This window comes from Oncorhynchus tshawytscha, linkage group LG06 (assembly GCF_018296145.1).
Source record: "Oncorhynchus tshawytscha isolate Ot180627B linkage group LG06, Otsh_v2.0, whole genome shotgun sequence".
NCBI classification, from domain to species: domain Eukaryota; kingdom Metazoa; phylum Chordata; class Actinopteri; order Salmoniformes; family Salmonidae; genus Oncorhynchus; species Oncorhynchus tshawytscha.
The window spans coordinates 47,486,307-47,500,410 of record NC_056434.1 but is presented as its reverse complement, the minus strand read 5'-3'; the positions used below and the strand labels follow the sequence as shown (position 1 = coordinate 47,500,410).

The 14,104-nt window shown below is 41.4% G+C and overlaps 1 protein-coding gene across 1 annotated transcript in view; it reads left to right on the top strand.

The window, feature by feature from the left end:
- Nucleotides 1-14,104, top strand: part of LOC112252638 (carbohydrate sulfotransferase 8-like) — an 88,264-nt gene that overhangs the window by 12,542 nt on the left and 61,618 nt on the right. Inside the window, exon 2 of the mRNA XM_024424070.2 lies at nt 3,719-3,948. Within this exon, the coding sequence (XP_024279838.1) occupies nt 3,750-3,948 (199 nt within the window). The 5' untranslated portion in view covers nt 3,719-3,749. The remainder of the gene's footprint in view (nt 1-3,718; nt 3,949-14,104) is intronic.

The window sequence follows — 14,104 nt, the reverse complement described above, 5'->3', positions numbered from 1 at the left end:
GTTTATCGTTGGCCATCAGGTGGCTGCGAGTGCTGTGAACGACTCTTGGCGGAACGCTTGACTGCGGCGAGGGAGATTAGCACAATGCCGTTTGCAAGCTGCAAGAAGGCCCCCAAACGATTAGTTCTCAAACTCAAGTTTGTTGAGCAGAGGCAGGCTGAATGTCCATCGATAACATTCAATAATCAATTAATTGCATTCATTCTGACACCATGTGATCAATTATCAGTTCCAAACATATCGATTTTCTTTTCTATGTTGCATGCAGCATGATCTAGTTTCCTGCACGCACATACTCTATGATAGACAGTTGGTACATACTGTATGATAGGCAGTTGGCGCAGACTGTATGTTAGACAGTTGGTGCATACTGTATGATAGACAGTTGGTGTATACTGTATGTTAGACAGTTGGCGCAGACTGTATGATAGACAGTTGGTGCATACTGTATGATAGACAGTTAGTGCATACCCTATGATAGATAGTTGGTGCATACTGCATGTTAGACAGTTGCTACATACTGTATGATAGACATTTGGCGCAGACTGTATGATAGACAGTTGATGCATACTGTATGATAGATAGTTGGTGCGACCTGTATGATAGACAGTTGGTGCATACTGTATGATAGACAGTTGATGCATACTGTATGATAGACAGTTTGTGCATACTGTATGATAGACAATTGGTGCATACTCTATGATAGACAATTGGTGCATACTGTATGATAGACAGTTGGTGCATACTGTATGATAGACAGTTGGTGCATACTCTATGATAGACAGTTGGTGCATACTGTATGATAGACAGTTGGTGCATACTCTATGATAGACAGTTGGTGCATACTGTATGATATACAGTTGGTGCATACTCTATGATAGACAGTTGGTGCATACTGTATGATATACAGTTGGTGCATACTCTATGATAGACAGTTGGTGCATACTCTATGATAGACAGTTGGTGCATACTGTATGTTAGACAGTTGGCGCATACTCTATGATAGACTGTTGGCGCAGACTGTATGATAGACAGTCGGTGGTTGGAACGCATATTTATCCTGCTGTTTTCATTGCGGCCAGCAAAGGTCAAACAAACTACTAAAATGAACAAATCACTCGGAGAAGAGAAACATGACTATCAAGCCAGTAAAAAGAGCCGTTCAAAAAGAACAAATTGTTTGCCAACTGCACATCACTAATGTCAGCTAAGGAAATTATGAATCCATCTTCATTCTCTGAACATATAATATTACATTTCATGATGTGGAGCCCAGCTGCAAGCGATAGTACAGTACAGTACATTGTGCTCTGTATCCTCTATGTGCGTGTTTATCTAGCAATATGTTTGTTGACCTCTAAATGAACTGAGGTGAGGTAAAGTTTACATTATGGCCAAGAACAGCAGAACGTAAGAACTGTGAATAAGCAACTAAACTGCAATTGTATCACTTTTTATTTTTTCCCTTCACGAGCGGTTAACTCTTAAAGGGGAACTCCAACCACAAACTACACTGGGAGATATAGGCTAGGCCTTCTTGCAGAGAAACAGGCTTCAAACCACTACTGTTGAGCAGTTTGTCATGAATTGACGATGGTGAATCACACAGGTTTGTCTTTTTTATTTTTTCTTGTTTTTCCTCTAATAGAGCTTTGTACACGGATCCAAACCAATAACTCATTGGTAGTATTGCAGCAGCAGACAGCACAAGCTGCGCTCATCGGACCCACACATTTTGTTCTTCAAATCATAACAGTGAATGTCACAATATTGATACAGCAAACGTGTTCTGAGTGGTTCAATATGACCAATCGTTTCCTATTTCAGAGTGCTGATGATCCAACTCTGGGATATATGGTGCGGGGATCCGCTGTGTGATGGATGGATGTAATCTTTGAGCTGTGGTTGTCTGTAGGTCATCAGATAACCCCAGACCTTGGTGCGAAAACTATTCGAAATCATTTCAAAAACTTTATCGGGGCTTAATTGAGCTTGTCTGGTGCACCGGAACCAATATAACAGTCCAATAAAACAATGTACAAACCCTGCCCATCTGGTACTCCAGGCATGCTAAAGCATACTCTGTGTGTGTGTGTGTGTGCGTGCATGTGCGTGTGTGTGTGGAGATGCAGGCTGGATTGTGTTTCTCTGTCTGTCAGGAGTTCTCCTTCAGGAGAACGTTATTACTCTAACGTTGTCAGACTGTCTATTCAGTCTTGTAATGCTTACCTGTTAGACATTTATCACCTGACCCCCCCGCCCCCTCCTAATGTTTCTAATCACAGTTCATTATCATCATCATAATTATTAAATAATGCAATCAAAATAACATGTATTATGTATCAACTTAGTCACGTGACAGTATAATTACAATTTATATTATTTTATTATATGCTCTTTATGAGTTCAGTGCGCTGCCTGCTTATTGAAAATGAACTTAATCTTGTGCTGAGAAGAATAGTTGGTTCAGAGGTGCTACTTAATTAGCAGGATGAGATTGATTTCCATTGTCAAAGCCTTCTGCTCGATGACTGTGAAGGGTGGGTGCACACTGCACATTTCATTTGCATGAACAAAATAACTGGTATAGAGCTTAGATGTATTGTAAGGAAATTATGAAATATAATGATAAAATATCTGGGCAAAGCCATAACCATGTGAACGAATATTCAAAATACTAATTCTATCTAAGTATAAATGTAAATGTTCCTAGTGACTTAAACCATAGAGCTTAAATCAACAAAGCACAACCACATGGAGCTAATTAGTATAATTGCCAAATCCAACACCAAATGGCTCCTTGTCCATCCACCCGGGAGGGAACATTGACTTGAATGGGAATGCCCATTTGATCCATTTTAATCTATGGGCTACACAAGAGGGAAAAGCAATCACCACTAGAAGAAGAGGGTGGTTGGATTCCAGGGAAAAGCAATCAACACCCAATACAAAAAAACCTGATGAAGCATGGGATAGGTGTAGGGATGTTTTTTTTTTAACCCAGAATTGTCTCGTTTCAGGAGACATCCTAATCACACCTAGTTGAACGTCTATATGTGTGTGCCTATGCATGCCTGTGTGTGTGTGGGTGTTTGTGGACACCTGATTTGTAAAGCTAGTCACACCTGCTGAGTATTCTTTGAGTGTGCGCCAGAGAGACAGATGTGCTCTACCTGGCCTCTTGGGAATAAGAAGCCCGCAGTCAGCAGGACGTTCTTCAAGGTTCCTGGATAGTAAACACACACACCCACCCACACGGACACGTGCTGTATTACTAACAATATTCACTCTCGGCTCTAACCACCTCTTTTCCCTGCAGACTCAACTCTCACTGCATCCAACACCAATCTGTGAAAGTACTCACAGTATTCACACTGCCAATCTGCTTGTCGCAAATAAATAATTGCCTCTCTAGATTGTGTTTTAATTGGGCATCTCCAGTCTATTTGACCACAACCTTACTGTATGCTTTGTTTTTACAAATTACACTCCTGATCTATTTTCACAAACCAATGGTCTTTTTACAGTCTGTTGCCTCTGGTCATATCTGGTGTAATTCACTGCACTCGTTTGCAATTTGAATACACAGCGTTATTCATTTGCTGTTACCTATTACGTATTCATTGTGACTAACCTATTTGCTTTTCTGCTGTTGCCATGTCTTTTTTAAAAACTATGTGCCGTAAATAATGTAACTATTACTCTCTCCCCGCCACAGGTTCCCGTGGCAGGGCCGAGGCTGAGCAGGTATGCTCTTGGGGGAGTGTAGATGTACCAGTAGGCTACTGGAGGCTCTATGTGGCAGGAGGAGGGTGAGGGTGTCGATCATGAAGCTTCCCTGCTCCTTCTACTGCTCCCTCTGGTTCCTCCTGCTCTTGGGGGCCGGGTCTTTACTCCTCCTCGTACACCTCCAAGACCTCTCAGACATGCTCCAACAGCAGACCCCAGGTAACCATGTGGGTGAGTGGGGATGTAGGTGAAGGTGTGTATGTGTGTGTGCGCGTGTGTTTATTAGTTTGTTTATTGGTATAGGCAGTAATGAAAGAGAGCATGGTAGAGACAGATACAAGTAGACATAGACAGGTGTAGGGTGCGTGATGCGGGTGTCGGTGTATCTCCACATAGCTTTACTGATCTCAGATTAGATCATGCCATTAGAGTTTAGTTGTTTTTTGTGTCACAAACAATCAACACAGGAAAAAAAAGATGGGTGTGCATACAAACTGAAACAGAAAATACATTGGGAAGCATGTTTGGTATCATAAATGTCCAGTAAATGATAGCTAGGATAGGAATACCATTGTCGCAATAGGAATACCGTTGTCGGAGCAATCATGATAGATAAGCTATTTCAAATTTAATCAGTTTTGTGCTCTACTATATTGCTGTGCTGTACTATGTCTATTCCCTGCTGTGTAATCACAAGTGGATGCTATGATCTCTGTGGCAAAAGTGTCTCTAGTAATAACAGCCACTTACTGGGAACCAGCTGAGATTTCTGGGGCTGATTTGTTCTACTTATTGTCTGACACAGATGGGTGACGTAGAACCCAGACAGAGTCAGAGTGGATATACAGTTGAAGTCGGAAGTTTACATACACTTAGGTTGGAGTCATTAAAACTTGTTTTTCAACCACTCCACAAATTTCTTGTTAACAAACTATAGTTTTGGCAAGTAGGTTAGGACATCTACTTTGTGCATTTTTTCAAAAATGGTTTACAGACAGATTATTGGGTCTTCCAAATGGACCCAAATGGGTCTTCCAAATGTACAATAACCCCAAGCATACTTCCAAAGTTGTGGCAAAATGGCTTAAGGACAACAACGTCAAGGTATTGGAGTGGCCATCACAAGGCCGTGACCTCAATCCTATGGAAAATTTGTGGGCAGAACTAAAAAAGTGTGTGCGAGCAAGGAGGCCTACAAACCTGACTCAGTTACACCAGCTCTGTCAGGAGGAATGGGCCAAAATTCACCCAACTTATTGTGAGAAGCTTGTGGAAGGCTACCCGAAACGTTTGACCCAAGTTAAACAATTTAAAGGCAATGCTACCGAGTACTAATTGAGTGTATCTAAACTTCTGACCTACTGGGAATGTGATGAAAGAAATAAAAGCTGAAATAAATTATTCTCTCTACTATTATTCTGACATTTCACATTCTTAAAATAAAGTGGTGATCCTAACTGACAGGGAATTTTTACTAGGATTTTATGTTAGACATTGTGAAAACTGAGTTTAAATGTATTTGGCTAAGGTGTATGTAAACTTCCGACTCTCTTTGGTATTGAATCTGGCTCAGTGTTGTGCTTTTGGTATCTTGTTAAGTTACGTGACTTCGCAGTTATCCTCTCATTTGTTGGGATTTGGTGCAGTAATGAAGAGAATATGTTCGAAATACATGCGGTTAAGATGGCACACCTCATTTGTGGAATAGAATAATAATATCTGTGTTCGTTGACAAGAAAAAGCTGAAAAGCAGATCAGTGAAAGAAAAATAAATTGGAAAATGGCCGAGTTAGTAAATTACATATCACAGATCAATATAATGGCATAAAAGAAGAAACATATCAGAATCCATGTTTAAATTGCCTATATTTGAGAACAATCAGTAGGAAATACATAACACCCTGAAATTGGTTTGTGATGTCTTTATTGAAATTTGCTATGGTTCCCCCTTTTTGAATCCTTCACGGACGCAATAGATTAAACAAATGCAGACATTCAAAAATTCTATAACCCATGTAAGGAAATTGACATAGAGGGAGGGTGTAATTGTCAAAGTGAGAGTACAGTGCGATTCCATTACCATTGTTGTTATGCTTCTGTTGTTGCCTCATGAAATACTAAAGAAATAAATCAAATTACTGTTGTGGAAATTACAGAGAGACGTGACTGGCACACAGACATTGTGGAGCCAACCTAACTGGTTCCCCATTAATCACCCCATCCCTTCACATGGTTTAGGAATAGTTTACAGACACATTCACAGATAAGACAAACCCGACCTCTACCCTCTCTGGGCCCAAGTAACTTTTCTCCACATAAGCTTATGAAAATGAATAAAACATGTTTATAAATGTTACCTAAAGAATTCTGATTCTGCCACGACATTACCCAGACGTTAGCAAACTTGGAGACAGACTAAATATACTTGTTTGCGACTAAGTGATTAGCATGCCACTAGTTGATTTAGCTAAACAACTACTTTTACATTTTTTTTATTTCACCTTTATTTAACCAGGTAGGCCAGTTGAGAACAAGTTCTCATTTACAACTGCAACCTGGCCAAGATAAAGCAAAGCAAAGCAGTGCAACAACAACACAGAGTTACACATGGGATTAACAAACGTACAGTCAATAACACAATAGAAAAATCTAAAAAACAGTGTGTGCAAATGTAGTAAGATTAGGGAGGTAAGGAAATAAATAGGCCGTAGTGGTGAAATAATTACAATTTACCATTAACACTGGAGTGATAGATGATGATGTACAAGTAGAGATACTGGGGTGCAAAAGAGCAAAAATAAATAATAATATGGGGATGAGGTAGTTGGATGGGCTATTTACAGATGGGCTGTGTACAGGTGCAGTGATCGGTAAGCTGCTCTGACAGCTGATGCTTAAAGTTAGTGAGGGAGATATAAGTCTCCAGCTTCAGTGATTTTTGCAATTAGTTTCAGTCATTGGCAGCAGAGAACTGGATGGAAAGGCGGCCAAAGGAGGAGTTGGCTTTGGAGATGACCAGTGAAGTATACTTGCTGGAGCACGAGCTACGGGTGGGTGTTGCTATGGTGACCAGTGAGCTGAGATAAGGCGGGGCTTTACCTAGCAAAGACGTATAGATGCCCTGGAGCCAGTGGGTTTGGCGATTAATATGAAGCGAGAGACAGCCAACGAGAGCATACAGGTCGCAGTGGTGGGTAGTATATGGGGCTTTGGTGACAAAACGGATGGCACTCTGATAAACTACACCTAATTTGCTGAGTAGAGTGTTATAGGCAATTTTGTAAATGACATTGACGAAGTCAAGGATCGGTAGGATAGTGTGGTGGTTAATTTCTTTACTATCAAATGAGGAGAGACAAACTTATCACACAAGTCAGAGTTATACTTAAACTTAATCTTTAATCACTTATTAATAAGGGAGCAGGTCAATACAACGCACGCACACATATCAAGTGCTCTACGATAATGATGTAATGATGGCTGGTCATGGCTGGTTGACGATTCACGCTCAGATGATTCGTTGAGAGCCCCTAGACAAAAGTGCAAAGGTATTTTATAGCCAAGATACACCCTTTTCAACCTACATGACGAACAACAGATATATAGAATGGGTCACAAGGTTAAGATTTGTATGAAAGATACCTATAATACATAGCAGACAGTATCTGCTGTGTTAACAGTTTTCATTGTGTAGAGACCAGTGTCTGGCCCCATATAGAACAGAAACATTAACTCATGCTCTGGATTGCTCTTTAGGTTTTATCATAAAAAGACATCGTAAATCTCCTGTCATCTCCCAGAGGCCCATCCTGAGTAGAACACACACACAATAGTTATAAGAATACTCTATTCTGTTGCATAAAAACAACCATTTGATGCAATAAAAGTATTATAACATAGTCTTGCAATTTTTTACCATAATAGTCAGTTTTACGAGGGTATGTTTAGCAGCAGGAGTGAAGGAGGCTTTGTTGCGAAATAGGAAGCCGATTCTAGATTTAATTTTGAATTGGAGATGCTTAGTGTGAGTCTGGAAGGAGAGTTTACAGTCTAACCAGACACCTAGGTATTTTTAGTTGTCCACATATTCTAAGTCAGAACCGTCCAGAGTAGTGATGCTAGTCGGGCGGGTGGGTGCGGGCAGCGATCGGTTGAAAAGCATGCATTTAGTTTTACTAGCATTTAAGAGCAGTTGGAGGCCACGGAAGGAGTGTTGTATGGCATTGAAGCTCGTCTGGAGATTTGTTAACACAGTGTCCAAAGAAGGGTAGGAAGTATACAGAATGGTGTAGTCTGCGTAGAGATGGATCAGAGAGCAATCACCAGCAGCAAGAGCGACATCATTGATATTTTCTGAGAAAAGAGTCGGCCCGAGAATTGAACCCTGTGGCACCCCGATAGAGATTGCCAGAGGTCCGAACAACAGGCCCTCTGACTTGACAAGCTGAACTCTATCTGAGAAGTAGTTGGTAAACCAGGCGAGGCAGTCATTTGAGAAACCAAGGCTGTTGAGTCTGCCGATAAGAATGGTGTGATTGACAGAGTCGAAAGCCTTGGCCGGGTCGATGAAGACGGCTGCACAGTACTGCCTTTTATTGATGGCTGTTAGGATATTTGTTTAGGATCTTGAGCGTGGCTGAGGTGCACCCATGACCAGCTCGGAAACCAGATTGCATAGGGAGAAGGTGCGGTGGGATTCGAAATGGTCGGTGATCTGTTTGTCAACTTGGCTTTCGAAGACTTTAGAGAGGCAGGGCAGGATGGATATAGGTCTATAACAATTGCGGCGGATAATTTTAGAAAGAGAGGGTCCAGATTGTCTAGCCCAGCTGATTTGTAGGGGTCCAGATTTGCAGCTCTTTCAGAACATCAGCTATCTGGATTTGGGTGAAGGAGATGCGGGGGGGCTTGGACAAGTTGCTGCAGGGGGTGCAGAGCTGTTGGCCGGGGTAGGAGTAGCCAGGTGGAATGCATGGCCAGCCGTAGAAAAATGCTTATTGAAATTCTCGATTATCGTGGATTTATCGGTGGTGACAGTGCTTCCTAGCCTCAGTGCAGTCAGCAGCTGGGAGGAGGTGCTCTTATTCTCCATGGACTTTACATTGTCCCAAATTTTGGGGGAATTTGTGCTACAGGATGCAATTTTTTTTGAAGAAGCTAACCTTTGCTTTCCTAACTGACTGTGTATATTGGTTCCTAACTTGCATATCGTGGGGGCTATGCGTTGCTATTCGATGCTACTTGTCTTCAGAGAGTTTATTAGAACACTCCTCAATGACCTTCCCAGACCTTCACCACTATAGTCCTATGCTGTCTGACTCATGCCCTAGGTAAGGAGGCCAGTGACTACTCATTAATCAGACAGCATAACCAGTCCAGTGGCAGTACAGTATGGCCTCTCTCTCATAGCTGAGTCAACTGTCTCAGTGTGGGCCGTCCAAAATATCATCCCCAAAACATCTCATCTAAATTTATGAGCATCTGTTTGGCTTCCGTGCCCATATGGTGAGGGCAGAGGGGAGGTGAGGGGAGGGAGGGAGAGGAGGGGGGCTGAGGGGAGGGGACAGTGATGAGAAGGTCCAGGGGGGGATCAATATAATATTCAGCAGGTTGACTCAAGCCTGAGCCGGCCACCCTCCCTCAGCCTCTGACCCTCTTAAAATAGCGCAGCTAGTGTGGTGGTTCTACACAGGCATGCGGGAAACATCACCCTATAAATGCATAGTCAAACCAATAATAATTCAGTTAATTGTCTAACTACCACTAACCTTCTTCAATCTATGTCAACTTCATGGTTTGGAGCTAAAAGTTGTATTCAACTCTCAAATGACTGTTACGGTGTTACTGTGTCATTACACGTTGAATTATCCAATATATCTACCATAGCCTTAGGCTACTTGGATGGGTTCTTGGACCAGCTTGGATATCCTCTAGCCCAAAACTCTAATTGATTAGCAGATCATTGATTCCACTGCTCTCAGGGAGGGAAGTTCACTATGATATTACAGAGAGTAATAATAACTCACATGCTGTTTCAAATTATTGTTCCTCTTCCAGTGCCGTTTGTAGGCATAAGCGGAATAAGCGCCGCCAGGGGCCCCCCAACCAATATTTTAGGAAGTCAGTCGTTGTCTCAAATAACTGTTGGTCAGGATAGCAGAATACACAATGTGCAATTTAAAATGGTTACTTGTTAAATTAGTCTAGCCAGCTATCTAAGCCTTGTAGTAATCATGGCCGAATTACTGATCTGGCATGCAAGGCACATGCCCAGGGGCCCTGACCTCTAGGGGGCCCCTATTGATTTTGCAAGACACTCTTACTCAGATATCATATGCACATGGCAGAAGTTATGGCAAAATGTGTTTAACTGCAGGAAATGAGCTTTAATACTGCAAATATTTATCTTAACTCCATGGCAAAATGTTTAGCATTGCAGGAAATTAGCTTTAAAAGATGCATCGTTTTCTCTTGGTCCCATTGCAAAATGAGTAAAATTGCAGAAAATGTACATTTAATCTGAAACATTATCTCTACGATGCCAAGAGGGCCATTAAAACATTTTTCCGGCGAGGTGGGGGGGGCCCCCAACTAAATCAGGCTTCGGCACCCCAAAAAGCTAGAAATGGCCCTGTCCTCTTTAATTGAATCAATGCAAATCGTAATTTCCGAGCTTCTTGTGAGAACAGATCCTACTTTTCACTGTGCAGTATTTATAATCTAACTGGCATTTGAAGTGCCACTCTGTTATCTTTTCTCACTTTCACACTTTCTTTTCCCTCTATTCCCCCAAATTGAGGCCTACTCTCTCAGTACAGTATTTAACATTTTTTGCAACTCACAGAACACACCTTGTGCAAAGGAATCTACTACGCTACTGAAGTGAATAGCCTCCAAATTATCACATCATTTTACACTGACAGCACATTAATCAACAGCCCTCATCCAGACCATATACTATGAATTCATTTCATGTACTGTACTATGCATCTCAGAAACACATTGCAATTATTCAAGGTAGATTCATTTATTTTTGTTATATTTCATTGTCTGCCTGCTTTCTGAAAGACTACCTCGGGTAACTAACAACGGCCCTCCAAAAACCTTGGCAGACTTTTGTTCAGAACTTGGCGCTTTTCAAACAGACTCTAAACAATGGGGCATTGCTGCACTCAGTTGAGGTGAGCCTGACAAAGTCAAATCAAATCAAATTGTATTTGTCACATACACATGGTTAGCAGATGTTAATGCGAGTGTAGCGAAATGCTTGTTCTTCTAGTTCCGACAATGCAGTAATAACGAGTAATCTAACCTAACAATTCCACAACTACTACCTCATACACACAAGTGTAAAGGGATAAAGAATATGTACATAAAGATATATGAATGAGTGATGGTACAGAACGGCATAGGCAAGATGCAGTAGATGGTATCGAGTACAGTATATACATATGAGATGAGTAATGTAGGGTATGTAAACCAATCAAGTTTGCGGACGACACTACAGTCTCTCAAATCACTTCATGATGACGGAAGTGAGTGCTACGGGCGGTAGTCGTTTAGCTCAGTTACCTTAGCTTTCTTGGGAACAGGAACAATGGTGGCCCTCTTGAAGCATGTGGGAACAGCAGACTGGGATAAAGATTGATTGAATATGTCCGTAAACACACCAGCCAGCTGGTGTGCGCATACTCTGAGGACGCGGCTGGGGATGCTGTCTGGGCCGGCAGCCTTGCGAGGGTTAACACGTTTAATTGTTTTACTCACATTGGCTGCAGTGAAGGAGAGTCCGCAGGTTTCGGTAGCGGGTAAAGCACATTCAATCTCATCAAAGCTTTCCCAGTCTCTCTCTCTACACCTCTACCTACCTCTCTCTACCTCTCTCTACCTCTACCTCTAGATATTTCCTCTTTCTCTGCGACTGATTTAATCCTCTCCCTTAAGTTTGACTATGGGTGTGTGAGACGTGAAGTGTGTCCTATTTGAGTCTAAACAAAAACATGTCACAGCAAGCTAAAACTTAATTTGAACAGCAAGATTTAATTAATGTTCACCGGGGGTGGTCCAACAGCAGCCTCCCCCTACCCAGGGGTTGTCTGAGCCATTTCATTGCAGCCACCCTTCTTCAACACAATAACTACATTGAAATGTGTATTTATTCTAGCCTGTTTAAATATCTCTAGTGACGTTCCCATTATCATTTTTTGTCATTGTTATGCCGTTCTCTCACATTGACAAGACATGTTAACGCTTCAATGCCCGTCTCTCTGTTAGTGCAGTGGTTCCCAAACTTTTTATAGCCCCGTACCCCTTCATACATTCAACCTCCAGCTGTATATCCCCTCTAGCACCAGGGTCAGCGCACTCTCAAATGTTGTTTTTTGCCATCATTGTAAGCCTGCCACACACACTATACGATACATTAATTAAACATAAGATTGAGTGTGAGTTTGTCACAACCCGGCTCGTGGGAAGTGACATAGAGCTCTTATAGGACCAGGGCACAAATAATAATATAATAATAATCAATAATTTTCCTCTTTATTTAACCATCTTACATATAAAACCTTATTTGTTCATTGCAAATTGTGAATATCTCACCACAGGTTAATGAGAAGGGTGTGCTTGAAAGGATGCACTTAACTCTGCAATGTTGGGTTGTATTGGAGAAAGTCTCCATCTTAAATCATTTTCCACACACAGTCTGTGCCTGTATTTAGTTGTTTTCATGCTAGTGAGGGCCAAGAATCCACACTCACATAGGTACGTGGTTGCAAAGGGCAACAGTGTCTTAATCTCTTACACACTAAAAGTGGTACTCGAGGCACACTCAGTGAAACCATTAACTCATGTACCTCATCTTCAGACCAAGTCTGCAAAACGGCAAGCATATTATCTGCTTTACACTCAGTTTGCAATTGTAAAACACACTTTTTGCAAAACACTAAAACACAGTTCTCTACATTAGACACATCATTCAAAACTAACAGGTCTTGTGTTTCGTTTGGAAAACGCTGCCATTCCAAATGCCACACTCATTTACCGATTAGCTACACCCAGTGCTTACATGTGAAAACACTTATAGCTCATTTCTAGACTAGAAATAGGCTTCAGGTTGGCTTTCTTGGTTTGGACAACAATGGAGGCCAATTTTGGAGAGAGAGTTAGAGGAAGAGGAGTGAGAGTAAGAGGGGGACGAGGACAAGGACGACGAGGAGGAGGAAGAGGACAAGGAGGATGAGGACAAGCCTATTTGTTTATCTTCTACTGTATTTGTTTTGTCTGTTACTGTTCATCCCGAAATCTGGATGAAAATACAATGTTTTGAGAAAGAAATACATTTGATTATTTCCCCCTTGAATTTCTGTTTATAGTGTAAATATATACTAAATATACATACATACTGTATATATATTTGTGCACATACATGTACGTGTGAGTGCTATGACAAACTGCCGTGGACTCCACTGCACACGGCACATGCAAAAGACACAAGATAGTAGTGTTTTACATTTGTCACATCCGTGTGTAGTTGGTGTGTATAAGAGTTAATCATTTGAGGGTTTGTGTGTAGAGTTTTTATGCAAAAACACAATTTCAAGAAGAGTTCAAATAGTTTATAATGAAGTGTTTGGTTTTGCAAGAGAGGTGTGACATTTTGCATGTTGTGTGTGTTTTGGGGTTTTGTGTGTAGAGTCTAGAGAAAAGGAGCCATAGTTTCAGAAATCATGTGGAAGCAATTGTCAAAAACTGTAACAGCGTGATTTGCCAAGGCAGGATACTCTGAGCGCAGCCCAATCCAGAAATCTGTCAGTGGCTTCTGATTAAATCCAATTTTCACAGAACCACTTGTTGCAATTTCGATGAGGCTCTCTTGTTCAGATATCGGTAAGTGGACTGGAGGCAGGGCATGAAAGGGATAACGAATCCAGTTGTTTGTGTCATCCGTTTTGGGAAAGTACCTGTGTGATTGCACACCCAACTCACTCAGGTGCTTTGCTATATCACATTTGACATTGTCCGTAATCTTGAGTTCATTTGCACACAAAAAAATCATACAATGATGAAAGACCTGTATGTTGTTCTTGTTAATGCAGACAGAAAAGATCTCCAGCTTCTTAATCATAGCCTCAATTCTGTCCCGCACATTGAATATAGTTGCAGAGAGTCCCTGTAATTTTAGATTTAGATCATTCAGGCAAGAAAAAACATCACCCAGATAGGCCAGTTGTGTGAGAAACCTATCATCATGCAAGCGATCAGACGAGTGAAAATTATGGTCAGTAAAGAAAACTTTAAGCTCGCCTCTCAATTTAAAAAAAAATGTGTCAATACTTTGCCACTTTGATAATCAGCGCACTTCTGTATGTTGTAA